General features: G+C 41.0%; 1 protein-coding gene across 5 annotated transcripts in view; it reads left to right on the top strand.

Moving 5' to 3' along the window:
• Positions 1–13769, top strand: part of PLEKHG1 (pleckstrin homology and RhoGEF domain containing G1) — a 223515-nt gene that overhangs the window by 155409 nt on the left and 54337 nt on the right. For all 5 annotated transcript variants that reach the window (XM_044760907.2, XM_044760909.2, XM_070490870.1 and 2 more), the window contains one exon: positions 6646–6746. In XM_044760907.2, coding sequence (XP_044616842.2) covers positions 6646–6746 — 101 coding nt within the window. The remainder of the gene's footprint in view (positions 1–6645; positions 6747–13769) is intronic.

Raw genomic sequence — 13769 nt, 5'->3', positions numbered from 1 at the left:
CTTGGCCATTCCCCATCCCACTCGGATAGACAGTGCTCCCTGCCCAGACTTCCCAGGGAGGTGCTTATCTTCCTGTCCTCTGCTTCTTTTCTCATCCCTTCACCTTGGCTCTAACAGTCACCTGTCATCTTCTGTGCTCTCCATTGTCTGTTTTTACCCTCTTGTCACTCCAGGATTCCTCCCTCCACCTTCTCGTTCCCTGTACCAACCACCAGTCTGTTGATGGATGGGTGGATGGATGGATGCATGGATGGGTGGGTGGATGGATGCATGGATAGATGCATGGATAGACAGATGGGTTAGTGGATGGATGGATGGATGCGGGGGTGGATGCATGGACAGATGGGTGGGTGGATGCATGGATAGATGGATGCATGGATGGGTGGACATGTGGATGGATGGATGGATCAATCAATAGATCCTCCCTGGTCCTACATCTCTTCCAGTTACTGCCCCACCACTCTCCTTACAGCCCAACATCTCAAAATTGATGATCCTCTATTACCCCACTTCTAAAGCAGTCTGTAACTTTCTCTAGTCACTGGACTCAGGACTCCATTGTCCCTCAGTTTCCCTGAGACTGTCTCTGAAAGAGGTGGGAACCACATGTCTAGCTCTGTGCTCCAGGGTCCTTGGAACTGTAGGAAGACCTGCCCACTGCTCTCACCTAAGGGTGCCATCTCCCATCAGCGTCTCTGCCACCCAAGGCCTTACAGCTCTGAATTTGCTTTGCTAATTTCTTTTGTAAGGGCCTTTTGGTGTTCTCACTGCAATGTGGGAGACCCCCTGGCGGTGCCATGGTCTGCTGACCCCCACCAAGGTTGCAATTTGCTAGCCCTGAGCTAGCAGCTCTGAAGTGCTTCTTCATGGCCAGGCATTTGACATGGCCCTGGGGCCTGAGTCATGAGAGGACATTTTGGCCCCGCTGTTCTGTCAGTGCTGCCTAAGATGGAGCCCAAAGCTGCACAGTCAGGCATTTCTAGCTCCCCAAAGAGCTGTCGGAGCAATCTGATTTTTCTTTCTAGATTCTATGCCCAGCAGACCCCTCATTGGGGGATGTCCTACAGTGACCCCAGTCTTCACGTGTCCAAAACTGACACAGTCTTCCCACCCACACTGCCACCCTCTTCTGCTCAGTTCCCTCAGGAGTGGGAAGAGAAGGGGCATGAGTGCCTATGTGAGCAGCAGCCTGTGATTCTGAACCAGTCCTGTCCCTCGTGATGTTCCCTAAGGGCGCCACGTGTGCAGAGGACCATGGCTGGGAAATAAAACCCGGATTTCTTATCAGTGCTTTGACTCTAACAAGAACAAGATGAGTGAGCCGGAACCACGTGAAGACCTCCTGTGCACATGAGCTAGGCCCAAAGATAGGCCTTGTTTCCTTTCCTCCACAAATCCCCAGAGGTAGCTTTTTCTATATTTTATGTGAGTTTGAGGAAGTCCAGTACAGAGAGTTCCAGCGAGCCAGAAAGGTCGAGAACCACCCTGCCAAGGTGTCTGCAGGCTTGGCTAGCAGGAGCAGCCCTGGGTTAGTTTTATTTCCCCAGACACCTGGGAAAGAAAATCAGAAGGAAGGATGAAAGCTGATCAATCCTTCTCCCCAGAAGGAGCCACCCGGCTCGTGTCATGGTGCAGCCAAAAGGATGAGGAGATGAGGGGTTGCTCTCGCTGTGTCTTAATTCAGTCACTGCCACGGTGGATGAGAAATGTCCTTGCTGGGAGCAAGAATGGTACCTTTCCTCGTCGGAGTAGAAAGTGAGAGAAGAGATTCTCCATGAACAGTCCTGTCCTGGCTCCAGCCTCACCTCGCCTCGCAGCCCTACCTCCAGGGTCTGTGTGCGCATGCGCATGCCCTGCTCCCTCTATCCCATCTCAGCTCCTTTCAGTGTCCTGACTGTGCCCTGCCTTTCCTTACCCTGGGCCTCTGTTTACTCTTTTCTCTCTTCCTTCTTACTCCTTTCTCTCCATTCAGACTCCTAGTCATCCTTAAAGATGCAGCGCCATCATCACCACCTCTATAAAGCCTCTGCCTATCCTGGAATTGACTTTTTCTCCTCTGCCTCCTCTCTCTATGTACAGTGGTCTCCCATTATCCATGGGGGATATATTCCAAGACCCCCAGTGGATGCTTGAAACCATGGATAGCACCCAACTGTATATACCAAGATTTTTCCTATATACATACCTCTGATAAAGTTTAATTTATAAATTAGGCACAATAAGAGATTAACAATAATAACTAATAATAAAGTCGGCTTTGGCGCCATTATTAAGTAAAATAAGGGTGACTTGAACACAAGCACCACCATGCCACGACAGTGGATCCAGTAACCAAGATGGCTACCAAGTGACTAATGGGTGCCTGCTGTGTAGAGTGGGTCCCCTGCACAAGGGGATGATTCATGTCCCAGGTGGGACTGAGTGGGACCATATGAGATTTCGTCCCACTGCTCAGAACAGCATGTGATTTAAAACTTATGATTCTTTATTTCTAGAATTTTCTATTTAACATTTCCAACTTCGGTTGACCGCAGGAAACAGAAACCGTGGATACGGGGGGACTAGTGTACTGAGCATTGATCACTCGTGCTGCCTAAAAACTGCATTGTGCTTGCTTGTTTACACTTGTCTTTCAACTACAGAGGGAGCTCCTTGGGGGAGGCAGTCATGTTTTATTCATCTTTTAAATTCCGAGCTTGTAAAAGAGAACTTGGCACGCTTCTTATGTCTCAAAAAGAGGAGGGAAGGAGGGTTTGTATGAATGAATATGAGTGTGCTTTTAAACTGCAAAGTGATAAACAAATGTGAGTTGTCGTAGTATCAGTGGCATCCCCATGTAACCCATGAAATGTGGAGGGCAGGTTTGGGGATGAACAGATGACTACTTTCTAGAAAAGGTGGAGGGATTGGAGAACCAGAAAAAGAGGCTTTCTCCAAAATAAAGACCAAAAATCTTACATAGGAGTTATAGCAAAGGGCTTGGAATTTGGAAGTGGTAACAACAGAAACTAGACCAAAAAGAGTAAACCATAAAACCACTAGGTAGAATTTTGAAATGTGAGCAAGAGACGTTAGGAACAGAACCTTTTTTGTTGTTTCTATGAGGCTATCTACAAGAGAAAGAAGAGTGGAAGTGATATAAAGTATTGAGGCTTTCTGATTCTAAATAAATATCTTTTTTCTTCTTATGGTTTATCTTCATTATCCTGTTAAACAGGTTATAATTTTTAGATGTTTTAAATGTTATTTTAGAGGAAAAAGGGAGATGGGGGGGCATTAACTTAATTCTTTCTGGGCACCTTAAAGAAATAAGGTGAGGGGCCAGCCCCATGACCTAGTAGTTAAGTTTGGAGCACTCCACTTTGGCGGCCAAGGTTCTGTTCCCAAGCCTGGACCTATACCACTCGTCAGCAGTCGTGCTGTGGTGGCAACCCACATACAAGATAGAGAAAGACTGGCACAGATGTTAGCTCAGGGCCAATCCTCCTCAGCAAAAAAAAAAAAAAAACCCAAAAATTAAAGAAATAAGGCAAGCTACCAAGGACATTGAATTTGAATTCTGTCCCAGTTCTGGCAGCATCTTTTCTCTGGTGTTTCTGCTGAGTGGTCATCTAGACCAGGACTTCTCAAACAGTCTGTGGTGAGGGAAGGTGTGTGTGTGCACACGTGTGCCAATCAGTCACACACTAACACTTATGTAAAATATAATAAAAAATGAATTACTAGAAACATAAAATAGAAGAAATCAGACATGCAAAATACAAGCATAATACAAATTAATCATACATGCAAAATACAAATTTATCATTAGATTCAACAAACATCATTCTGTCAAGTGCTGTAAAAGTTTCTACATGCTTGCTCTTGATTTCTGCGCTTATCTTGGAGCCGATCAGTAACGAACAGTTTGCACACTGGCTCCTGCCCTTCTACCACACTTCACATAGCACCGAGTTAGGCTTCACTTGGATATTGTCAATAACTGCCATTATAAGGAATGAAAAAGTTAATGAGAAGAGGATACTCGTGTACACATCTTACAGTGGTGGAGATCTTAAGGACATAAACTGATTAAAAATACTTTAGGTGAAATTTCAAATAGTATAATAGAAAATTTTTCACGTGGTGCAAAGCTCTTTTCTCTCTCTTCCTTCCCCAACCCTCCCCAAAATACAGTGAATTCTTAGATCGTCTTGGAGAACAGTTGTTTTCAGTGCAAAAGTTTTAAATTGGTCCTTCATTGTGAACTGTGGGGTAGCCACAGGTGCTGACATCAAGCCAATAAAACTAATAAGCAGCGTGACAGGCTCTAATAAATTTCTCTGGTGCCTTTACTCTGTCATTTGCGCACAGAATGAACTGTTATTATCACTGAGCTGCCAACCTCTCATTTTGGTTTCAGATGATGACAGCTGTTAATGCAGGGCATGCTACAGTCGTTTTCAGTAACTGGGTTAGGGTTAAAGTATCGCATTTAAAAGACTTAATTATGATCAGTAGAGGGAACAATTTGTGGCCATAAGACTTTGATCTGTTTTCTAGAGTGGCCTACAAAAATGTGGACTCCTAACAATCTATTTTCTCAGCAATTTCAGAAAAGAAACAGCTTTTAAAATCTAGTTTCTCTACCATGGACTCTGGGGTTTTGAAACTCTTTCCTTTGGAGATGGGCCATCATTTGTTAGAAGTGGGCCATGTCTCTGTCTCTAACCCCAGATGAAATTCTTCAAGCCCCTTAACTCAATCTTCCCCTCACATGAAGAATTTAGTATCAGGTTTCTAAAAATGAGCAAGCTTCGAACTCTAAGTTAGAAATGAGCAAGCTTTGAACTCATTTTCTAATTACATCATCTGTTGCAGCCAGCCAGGTGAAGTCGGTACATGTGGGTCATCTCTGCCCCACCCTTCATCCTTCCATAGGGTGTGAATCATGCCCATCCATATCCTTCTGTTTGACCTTTTCATTTCATACCCATGTATAGCCTTCTGACTTTCTTAATTTTGCACATGACGTGTCCTTTTAAAATGTCAAAATAGTAAACAACTATCAAAGATAAGCATTCAATGCAAGTTAAATATTAGCCTATTTTTTGGTACCATCTGTAATTTTATGAAAATATCAATGAATCCATTTAGTTTTCTGAGGAAGTGTAGGTTAGGTTTCCTTGTTGTTCAAAATGTCCTCTTATTGCAATTCTAGTCTTCTTTAGTATTTCTTATTTGGGCATTAACTCTTTACCCTCTGCAGGTACTTAAGCTCCTTATAATTGTTCCATTCATAAAAGTTAAGGAGGCTAGGTCTTGCTTTTTATAGGTTGTTGTGCCAATTACACTTAAACCCTGTGAATCTAATTTCTTATGGAGATGACCACATTCTTAAGGAGAAAAGAATATTACGACAAAACTTATTAAACGAAAAAAGGGCTTAGGAACAAATGGTTCATGCATGACAATGATTTTAGCAGGAAAGAGCTAGAATGGAAAGTTATTTGATGCAATCTGTGAAATTTGCTGAGAAAATTTATGATGAAGCCCAGCCTGTTTTTTATTTGAGTAGCATTAAAAGCACGAGAGAATGAATTTGGCTTATTAAAAGATAAAAGAAAGCATTATCTGATGGTTCTGAAATTTCAGTTTCTCCTTTCGCCAGTTGCACCTAAATACTACTGTGTTCGCCATTGAACATTGGAATGTGGTCACAATGCTTGATTTTCACGGTCTGGCTGACTTTTCCCTGGGTTGCTTCCTCTGCACGCTACAGAACGCCCTGTGACGTTTGGTAGAGAGCCATGCTACATTGTTCATTCCAGGGCAGCGGATTGTATTTATTTTTTATTTTACGTTATTTCAGCTGTTTTCACTTTTTTCTTTACTGTTTTCTTGCCTCCTACAGAGTTCTTTTTTCGAGCGTTGCTGGGGAAAGGGGGAACACTCTGTTATGAACTCTTGATCACACCCTCTCTCAGCAGTTCAAATACCTTCTAAGCCACGTACGTGTGACCCACTGTGGGTCTGGGCCCACATTAGCTCTGTTGGGGAATCGTTTCTATGTTAAAATATATAAAATCATTTCAGAGTTTTCCATGGCTCATTAACATAGCCTGTTAGATAGCATAAGTGAGTTTATGTGCTTCTTTTATTTTAAAAAGTGGTTTTTAAAAATAAATTGGTATTTGAGGATGAATTTAGTTCTATACTTTAACAGCTGATAGCTTTCCGACTTAAAGGTCATGTTTAAAACATCTGTCACATTTTGGAATTTTTATTTTTGGTTTCCCGCTATGAGAATTTTGGAGTATCTTTTTAGCATATAAATCAGTCAGGAAACAGTAGGTGATGTTGTTATGCCAAAATTCTGACATTCTCGGTAAATATGGTCATTATATTATCCATCTAGGGAAGCTCTAGTACATTTTGAGGGTAGATACGTTAATATACTACAGTCTCCTTGTTCAAAATCCCCATTATATAACTAGATAAGTGTTATCATCATTAATAAAAGACTCTGAATTCTCATAGCAGAGCTAATGAGCACATTAGTATAATAATTACTTGAAACTGATATGAAAGACTCGTCTTGCATAACTAAAGATGACTTGGAACAGGACAGGAGCGTTTAAGACATCCTTCTCGTTGATTTCCCAGGATTACCTTGACTGCATCAGGGACCAAACGAAACTTCCTCTGGGGACAGAAGAAAGATCAGCCCTTTTTGGAAACATACAGGATATCTACCACTTTAATAGGTAAGTTAATACTCAAAAGATTGTTCTCACATTGGAACATGATGAATTTCTCTCAAATGAACGTGGCCTGGGAAAACTGCACCTGTCGTCCCTGAATTCGACTTTGTGGATTTTTGTGGGCTATCATGTCACAAAGTCTTCTATCTACAAGCATCCTTGTTTGTCTTTGAGACTCACGTTTATTCAATCTCCTGACCCCCTCCATCCTCCTGCCTCAGAGAACAGACCTCTGCCCTGGCAGAGCAGTGACGTCTTTCTTCCACAACACAACTTGAACAGGGTACCCAAAAATACCTGCTGGCTTCGTCTGCAGCATGCCCACCTCCCCTGGATTTTCAAAGACTTTTCTTTCTGCCTAGGGAGTGGGCAGGACATAGGAAACACACAGTGAATATGTGTTAAGTCATAACGTGTATTAATTCAGATTAATTAATAATTAAAATGATTAATTCAAGCATGCATTCAGTGCCTACTGTGTAGCAGAGACTGGGCTTAGAAATTTCCCACAGTGAACAAGACAGACAGGGGCCTGGGGGGGCGGGGCAAGCACATCAGTTATTATACTGTGATACTTCTTGGAAAACCAGGTAGTTGCCAGGTTAAGACATCTCTGGTTTCCAACATATCTGGGTTTGCCAGCTAAGCCATGTCTGTATCCTTGGGTGAGTCTTCAAATAGAGTAGAATAATTAACTCCCTCACTTCTACTCTGTGCTCAACTCTTCCTTTCTCAACGACGCTTCCCCAGCACCCACACCCACCTTATCTGCTCTGCTCTGCTCTTTTTTTTTCTGGTGGCATTTACCAGTTTCTAGCATACCATATGACTGACTTTTGGGTTATGTCTGTTGTTTCTTTCCTCCCCACTTGCACTCACAGAATGCCCCCCCAGGCAGGATCCTGTCTGCCTCGTTACTGCCCAAATGCCCAAAACAGCGCCTGGTCCATAGGAAGCATCAAACTTGTGTGACATGAAGGAATGAGTGGAAACAATAGGAATATCCAGCTCATATGATTATTGTGAAGCTTCAATGAGCTGATACACCTCAAGTGCCCTCCTCAATGCTAGCACAGAGTACACCAAAATATTAACCAGTGGTGACATTGATTTTGTTATGGTAAAACCCCATTATAAATTGTGCCCCTCTTTGCTCACTGAAATTGGTCTATGTGGCTCCTTGGGGACAGGATCCACATCTCCTTTGCCACCTTGGAATCCTTAACACCTAGCTCAAGCCTGGCCTCTGGGAGACATGTCTGTTGAATTGCATCAATTCATCGTTTAATTTTGGAAGTCTAGGATGTAAAATATGGCAGGGTTGCAACATTTTTTTCGTTTGACTCCATAGACTTTGAAAACCAGTTTGCATGTGTTAAGACAGCAATTCTCAACCTGGGCTACACACTGGAAGCTTTTTAGAAAACATATGATGGATCCTACCCCCAGAAATTCCGATTAATTGGTCTGGAGTGGGGCCAGGCATCAGAATTTTTTCAAAGGTCCTCAGATGTTTGTAATGTGCAGCGGTTGAGAAACTGTCTAGATAAAATAAACTCAATAATAAGAAGGAGAGAAAAGGCATTAAAAAAATGGAATTGGGGAATTCAGAGTCTGCATGTTCGTTAGTAATGTGTTGGCGTTAAAGCAGGCTCCCATTTAGCAGTCAAATCCTTTCAGTCCCCAAGTGGCTCCTCCTTCCAGAGCCCACCAATGGCTCTTTAACCTGGGAAGAGAGACGAGGTCCAGATGCCGGGAGGCCCCGGGCCTAAGCCTTCTGCTGGTTTGGCTGTAAGTTGATGGTAATGACTGTTTATCTGGTGCTCACTTCATGCCAGATGCCGTAGAGCGTTATGTGCATTATCACTTTGTATGCTTCATCTGGGCTTCGTTGACGCCACACCCCAGTTGCAAAAGTTGGAAGACTCAGAAGAACTTTATATTCCTGAATTAATTCTCTGTTCTTTTCTCTTGGGTGGCCTCTGAATGAGGAAGTCAGACGTCTGAAATAAACCTGAGTCAGAGTGAATGAGTACCCCGATGTTACATGAGGCATCAGTCTAGTGGCACAATTGTGTGGGACCGTGTTCACGCCTATCCCTTTTGTAGATCACATTTATATATCCTGTGCACATGTGTTATCTCATTTAATCCTCTTAGCTCTCAGACATAGAGCTAGAAATCCAACCTACCTACCCTATTTTGAATACCTGGTTTTATCAAATCCCTATGGTATTATTATTTTTATTATTTTATTATTTATTTTTAAGAATATCATTTTGTTTAACTTTTTTTTTTTTTGAGGAAGATTAGCCCTGAGCTAACTGCCACCAATCCTCCTCTTTTGCTGAGGAAGACTGGCCCTGAGCTGACATCCATGCCCATCTTCCTCTACTTTATATGTGGGATACCTCCCACAGCATGGCTTTTTGCCAAGCGGTGCCATGTCCGCACCCGGGATCCGAACCTGCGAACCCCGGGCCACCGAGGAGTGGAACGTGCGAACTTAACCGCTGCACCGCCGGGCCGGCCCCTTGTTTAACTTTTACAGTTGAACTCTCTGTACTATTTTGTCCCTATTCATTTTTATTTCCTTTCTCTTAAATCTGGAGTCTAAATTTAGAGCTCAAATGTCTTTGCTATTATATTTGATTAAGTAAGAGTATTGATGTGACTTTTTATGTTAATGCCTCTTCTGAATCATTTATTTTATACCCTACATCAGTAGATTTCAAAGCTACGACTATCTAGCAAATGTATGGTTTGGGCTTGAAATAATTTTAAAGTTTCTATTATTAGTTCTGGTCCAGGTTTTTCAACATAATGTAATATTATTGTGACCAACTCAGCAAGATTTAAATCTCTAAAATTAAAGGGCGCAAATAGAAAATGCTTTTCTGCTGGCCTGAAAAATTCAGCTGACTCAATTCTGTTTTTCAGGAAATATTTTCAAAATACAGAAAAGCATAGAGTAATATGAGAAACACCCATGAACCACCCCCGGTCTGTCAAAGCCTTTCCTTGTGCCATATTTGCTTTAGAAATTCTTTAAAGCATAAAGACTAGACAAATAATGTTGAAGCCTCATACACCCTTCCCAGTTGCATTCCCCGCTGGAGAAGGGCACAGTGATGGGCTGGTAAACCAGTCCTCCAGGGTGAGAACAAGGGAGGGGGAATCTGGAATTTATAGTATTTGCCAGTTTCTTTGTTGTAAATCTCACATCACAGCAGAGTTTTAAGCTACTAACAAGATATCACATGGAATTAGAAAGCGAGGTGCAGGATTGGCTCAGGCAAGCCATTATAAACTGGCTTAACAGACCACTATAAGTCAAGACTTGGTGTTTCATTCCCAAGTATGATTCTGTTGCCATGACTATAGATGTAAGTATTTATTTAAAATATGTAACATGCTTTCATTTATTTGAAACATGGAAGAAATTGTGTCAGCCTCTTAGAGTTTTTTTTTTCCACTCCCCATTATTTTTGAAATTTATAGCTCTACTTTGTGTCTTTTAACTGTGATGTAATTTCCAGTGAGGGATATATTACTTTGCATTTTATTGCAGTAAGACTGAGCATCTTTTTTTTCGCTTGTTGGCCACTTAGATTTCTTCTGTGAATTTCTGGCTCGTATCCATTGCCTATTTTTCTGTCAGATGTTGCTTTTTCTTATTGTTGTATAAGAGTTCTTGATGAGTTTTGGCTAGTGATCCTTGTGGGTTATGTGAGTTGCAAATCATCTCCTAGTGTGAGACTTGTCTTTTAACTTTCATTATGGTTTCTTTGAAAAGAAGCTGTATAAGTCATAAGTTTGACTACACTAAATAAATGTGCTTTTTGTAGTATGTGGATTTTGTGTTGTGTTTGAAAGATTATCTCCTACACTCAGTTCATAAATATACTCTAGTTTTTTCCTAAAAGTCTTAAAATTTGGCTTTTCATATATGTCCTCAATCTAATTAAAATTGATGGAAGTATGGAATCTGGTAGGAAATGCACCTTCTTGTTCTCGTATGGCTAGTCAATGGCCCCATCACCACTGGTTGAAAAGTACCTGCTTTCTATGCTGATTTGTAGTTCCGCATTCCTCATGTCAGGCGTACATAGATGTATGGGTTTGTTTCTGAGTTCAGTGTTCTGTTTCATTGGTCTGTTTGTCCACACTGTCTAGATTGTTAAGCCCACATTGCTCTTCTTCAGCATGGGTTCAGCTTTTCTTGACTCTTTGCACTGTCTAGTGATTTTCGTTTTTATTTGTCAAGTTCCATAAAGAGCTGTCTCGGGAATTTTATTGGAATTACATTTAATTGATAGAATAATTTTGGCACAACTGATATCTTTACGATATTGAGTCATCCCGTCCATAAACATATCTCTCTTCAATCAAGCCTTTTAAAAATGTCCCATAATAATGTTTATAATTTCTCTATCACATTCCTACATGTAACTTTAAAACATTATTCCTTTTGATGTTATTTTGACTAGAATATTTTTCTATTTTTTAATTAACAATTATTGTCATCTAGGATGCTTTTGATTTTTATATGTTGATACTGTGTCCAATTGACTTTCTAAGCGGTTCTGTCAGTTCTTATAGCGGCTTATAGATTCTTTTGGACTTTCTATGTTGACACTGGTGTCTGAAAATGAGAAACTTTTGTCTTCCTTTATGGTTCTCCTACCCCAGTTTTTTTTTCTTGTCTTATTTCTTTGAGTAAATCTTCCCATACAGTGTTGATTAGATGTTGGCATCCTTAGTTTCTTTGACATTAGCAGGAATGCTTTATCTTACCATTAAGTAAGATGTTTGCTCTGCGATTTAGAGAAACACTTGTTCCTATTTTGCTAAGATTTGATTGTGAATGAATATCGAATTTTATTGAATGCTTAATCTGCCTTTAAGAAAATTAGCATATGATTTTTCTCCTTCTATTCCTAATGTGGCAAATTATATTAAGAGGCATTCTGATTTAATCATACCTACATTAGTGGAATAAACCATACCTGGTCATGGTGTTTTATATATTGATACACTGGTGAGTTTGATTCGTGTGTACTTTTTAAGAATTTTTTCATGCATGTTCATAAATGGCAGTAGTATATAATTTCTTTCCTTGTGCTGTCTTTGTTCAGTTTTGGTAAACAAGTAAATTGAAATTGTTCTCTCACAAAATCTCCAAACATAAAAAGTTTTGGAATACAATTGGTACTTAATTTTTGTTTTCTTTTTTGTAGCCACATCTGTCTTTCTCTCATAATCCCTGTGACAGCCTAGAAATTTAAGTCTCTGGTTTGGTGTCTGGAAGAAGTCCCCAAATGGTCGGGAAACTAGGTCAGTCAAAAGAAACCACTTGCCCCATTTTAACTTGCCCCGAAAATCCCAAAACTTTTTTTTTTTTTTTTTTTTTGCTGCCAAGTAAAGAAGAATACCAACTGTTTTATACAGCATCCCACTCTTGGCATAGGGAAGAGTTGTCTAAGCTGTAATTTGAATCTTTAAGAATGAAGAGTGAGGAAATAGAGACCATTCCTTCATATTGAATTTCTATTATTAAATTATTTTTTACAGCAAATTAAACTATCGAAGCTCTCTTTCTTCCTCAAAAGATGAGAGTAAAAATCTTCCCTTTTTCCTTCGACTCTCCCTTTATTTGTGCACCTGTGTTGAGTCATTACTGAGTGTGAACACGGGGCTAGGTGTAGTGGTGTAAAGACGAATGACACCGTTGGATAGCAGATTCAGTGAGTCGGATCTGCATACTCTGAGGAGCATGTAATTAATTTTGTCAGAATGGGCTAGATAAGCTTCACGGAGCAAGTAACATGTGTCTTAAGACGAAAAAATTATTTGGGCCATGCTCTTTTTCTCCCGTGAAATGTAATTTAGAAAGTGATTCATACGATACATGGAAGAATAAGGCAATGAAAGGTGGGGGCAGTGTTCTTTTCTTTTAGTGCGTTTTCATACCACCAAAGTGTCTTTAACTTCTGCACGATGGTGGAAATATTTTTACCCGCAGGCTTTTTTAAGTGGACTTTTCAAGGCCGCTGCTATTGTATCAGTGAAATTACTGGAACATTCAGTGCCGTGAACCTCACCCCATTTTTGTTCTCATGTGCATTTGTGCCTCTGGATGCAACAAGTTAAAATGCTAGCTGACCCAGGTCTGTGGGTGGGGAGAGGAAGCGGTGCTTAGGGTCTTTCGTAGACCAGAAGGGGAGAGGCCTCCTTCCTGAATCTCATTCTGTGTCTAAGGCAACAGAATCTTCAAGGTCAAAAATACAGTTACTGCCTTCAAGTCCGCATCAGTGGTCAGAAAATTTTACATGTAATATGCTGTAAAAGTGACAGTGTTTCCTCTAATTTCCCACCTAAACAAGGGACTTGAGCTGGAGTGAGAAATGGTATCATTTTCTTTTTCATAGTCCTACTCAAAAAGGAGGAAATATTTGGAATGCGGGGAAAGGAGAAAATACCCAAAACCTGAGGATAGAATGACTCAAATTTTAGCTTTGAGTACAAAACATAATGGATGAGTCACTCCTTCCTGCTAATGTACATGTAGAGATGTTCATTAGTTACAGCGATGGAATGAGAAACCAAGACGCCAGCCCGTTAAGCTGCAGCTCTAGAAGGACAGTCCTGTTTCTGGTCTGTATGGAGTATCTTCGGTGGCCGATATACCATGTTCCGTGGCCCCATCTGTGGTCCCATGGTGCGTGGCCTATTTTACAGTTAGTCTTCCTCCTGTATCTCCCACACTCCCTGTTGTTCACCAAACTCTAGCCACAGTGGCTTCCTTTGTGTACCTCACTCAAGAACACACCAAGCTCATTCTGTCCTGAACTCATAACTAATTTCTTAAAGGACTTTCTCTTCCAACCCTCCCCACACTCATATCTCCTCCTCAGAGAGCCTTCCATGACTGCTCCAATGCTCTCCCACCCCCACCTAGCCTCATTTGCTCTCTATCATTTGCCCTCTTTATTTGCATTGTATCACATAATACAATGTCCTATT

This window comes from Equus asinus, chromosome 1 (assembly GCF_041296235.1).
Source record: "Equus asinus isolate D_3611 breed Donkey chromosome 1, EquAss-T2T_v2, whole genome shotgun sequence".
Lineage (NCBI taxonomy): Eukaryota > Metazoa > Chordata > Mammalia > Perissodactyla > Equidae > Equus > Equus asinus.
Note: the sequence above shows the minus strand (reverse complement) of the source record. Positions and strands in the feature narration are given on the sequence as shown.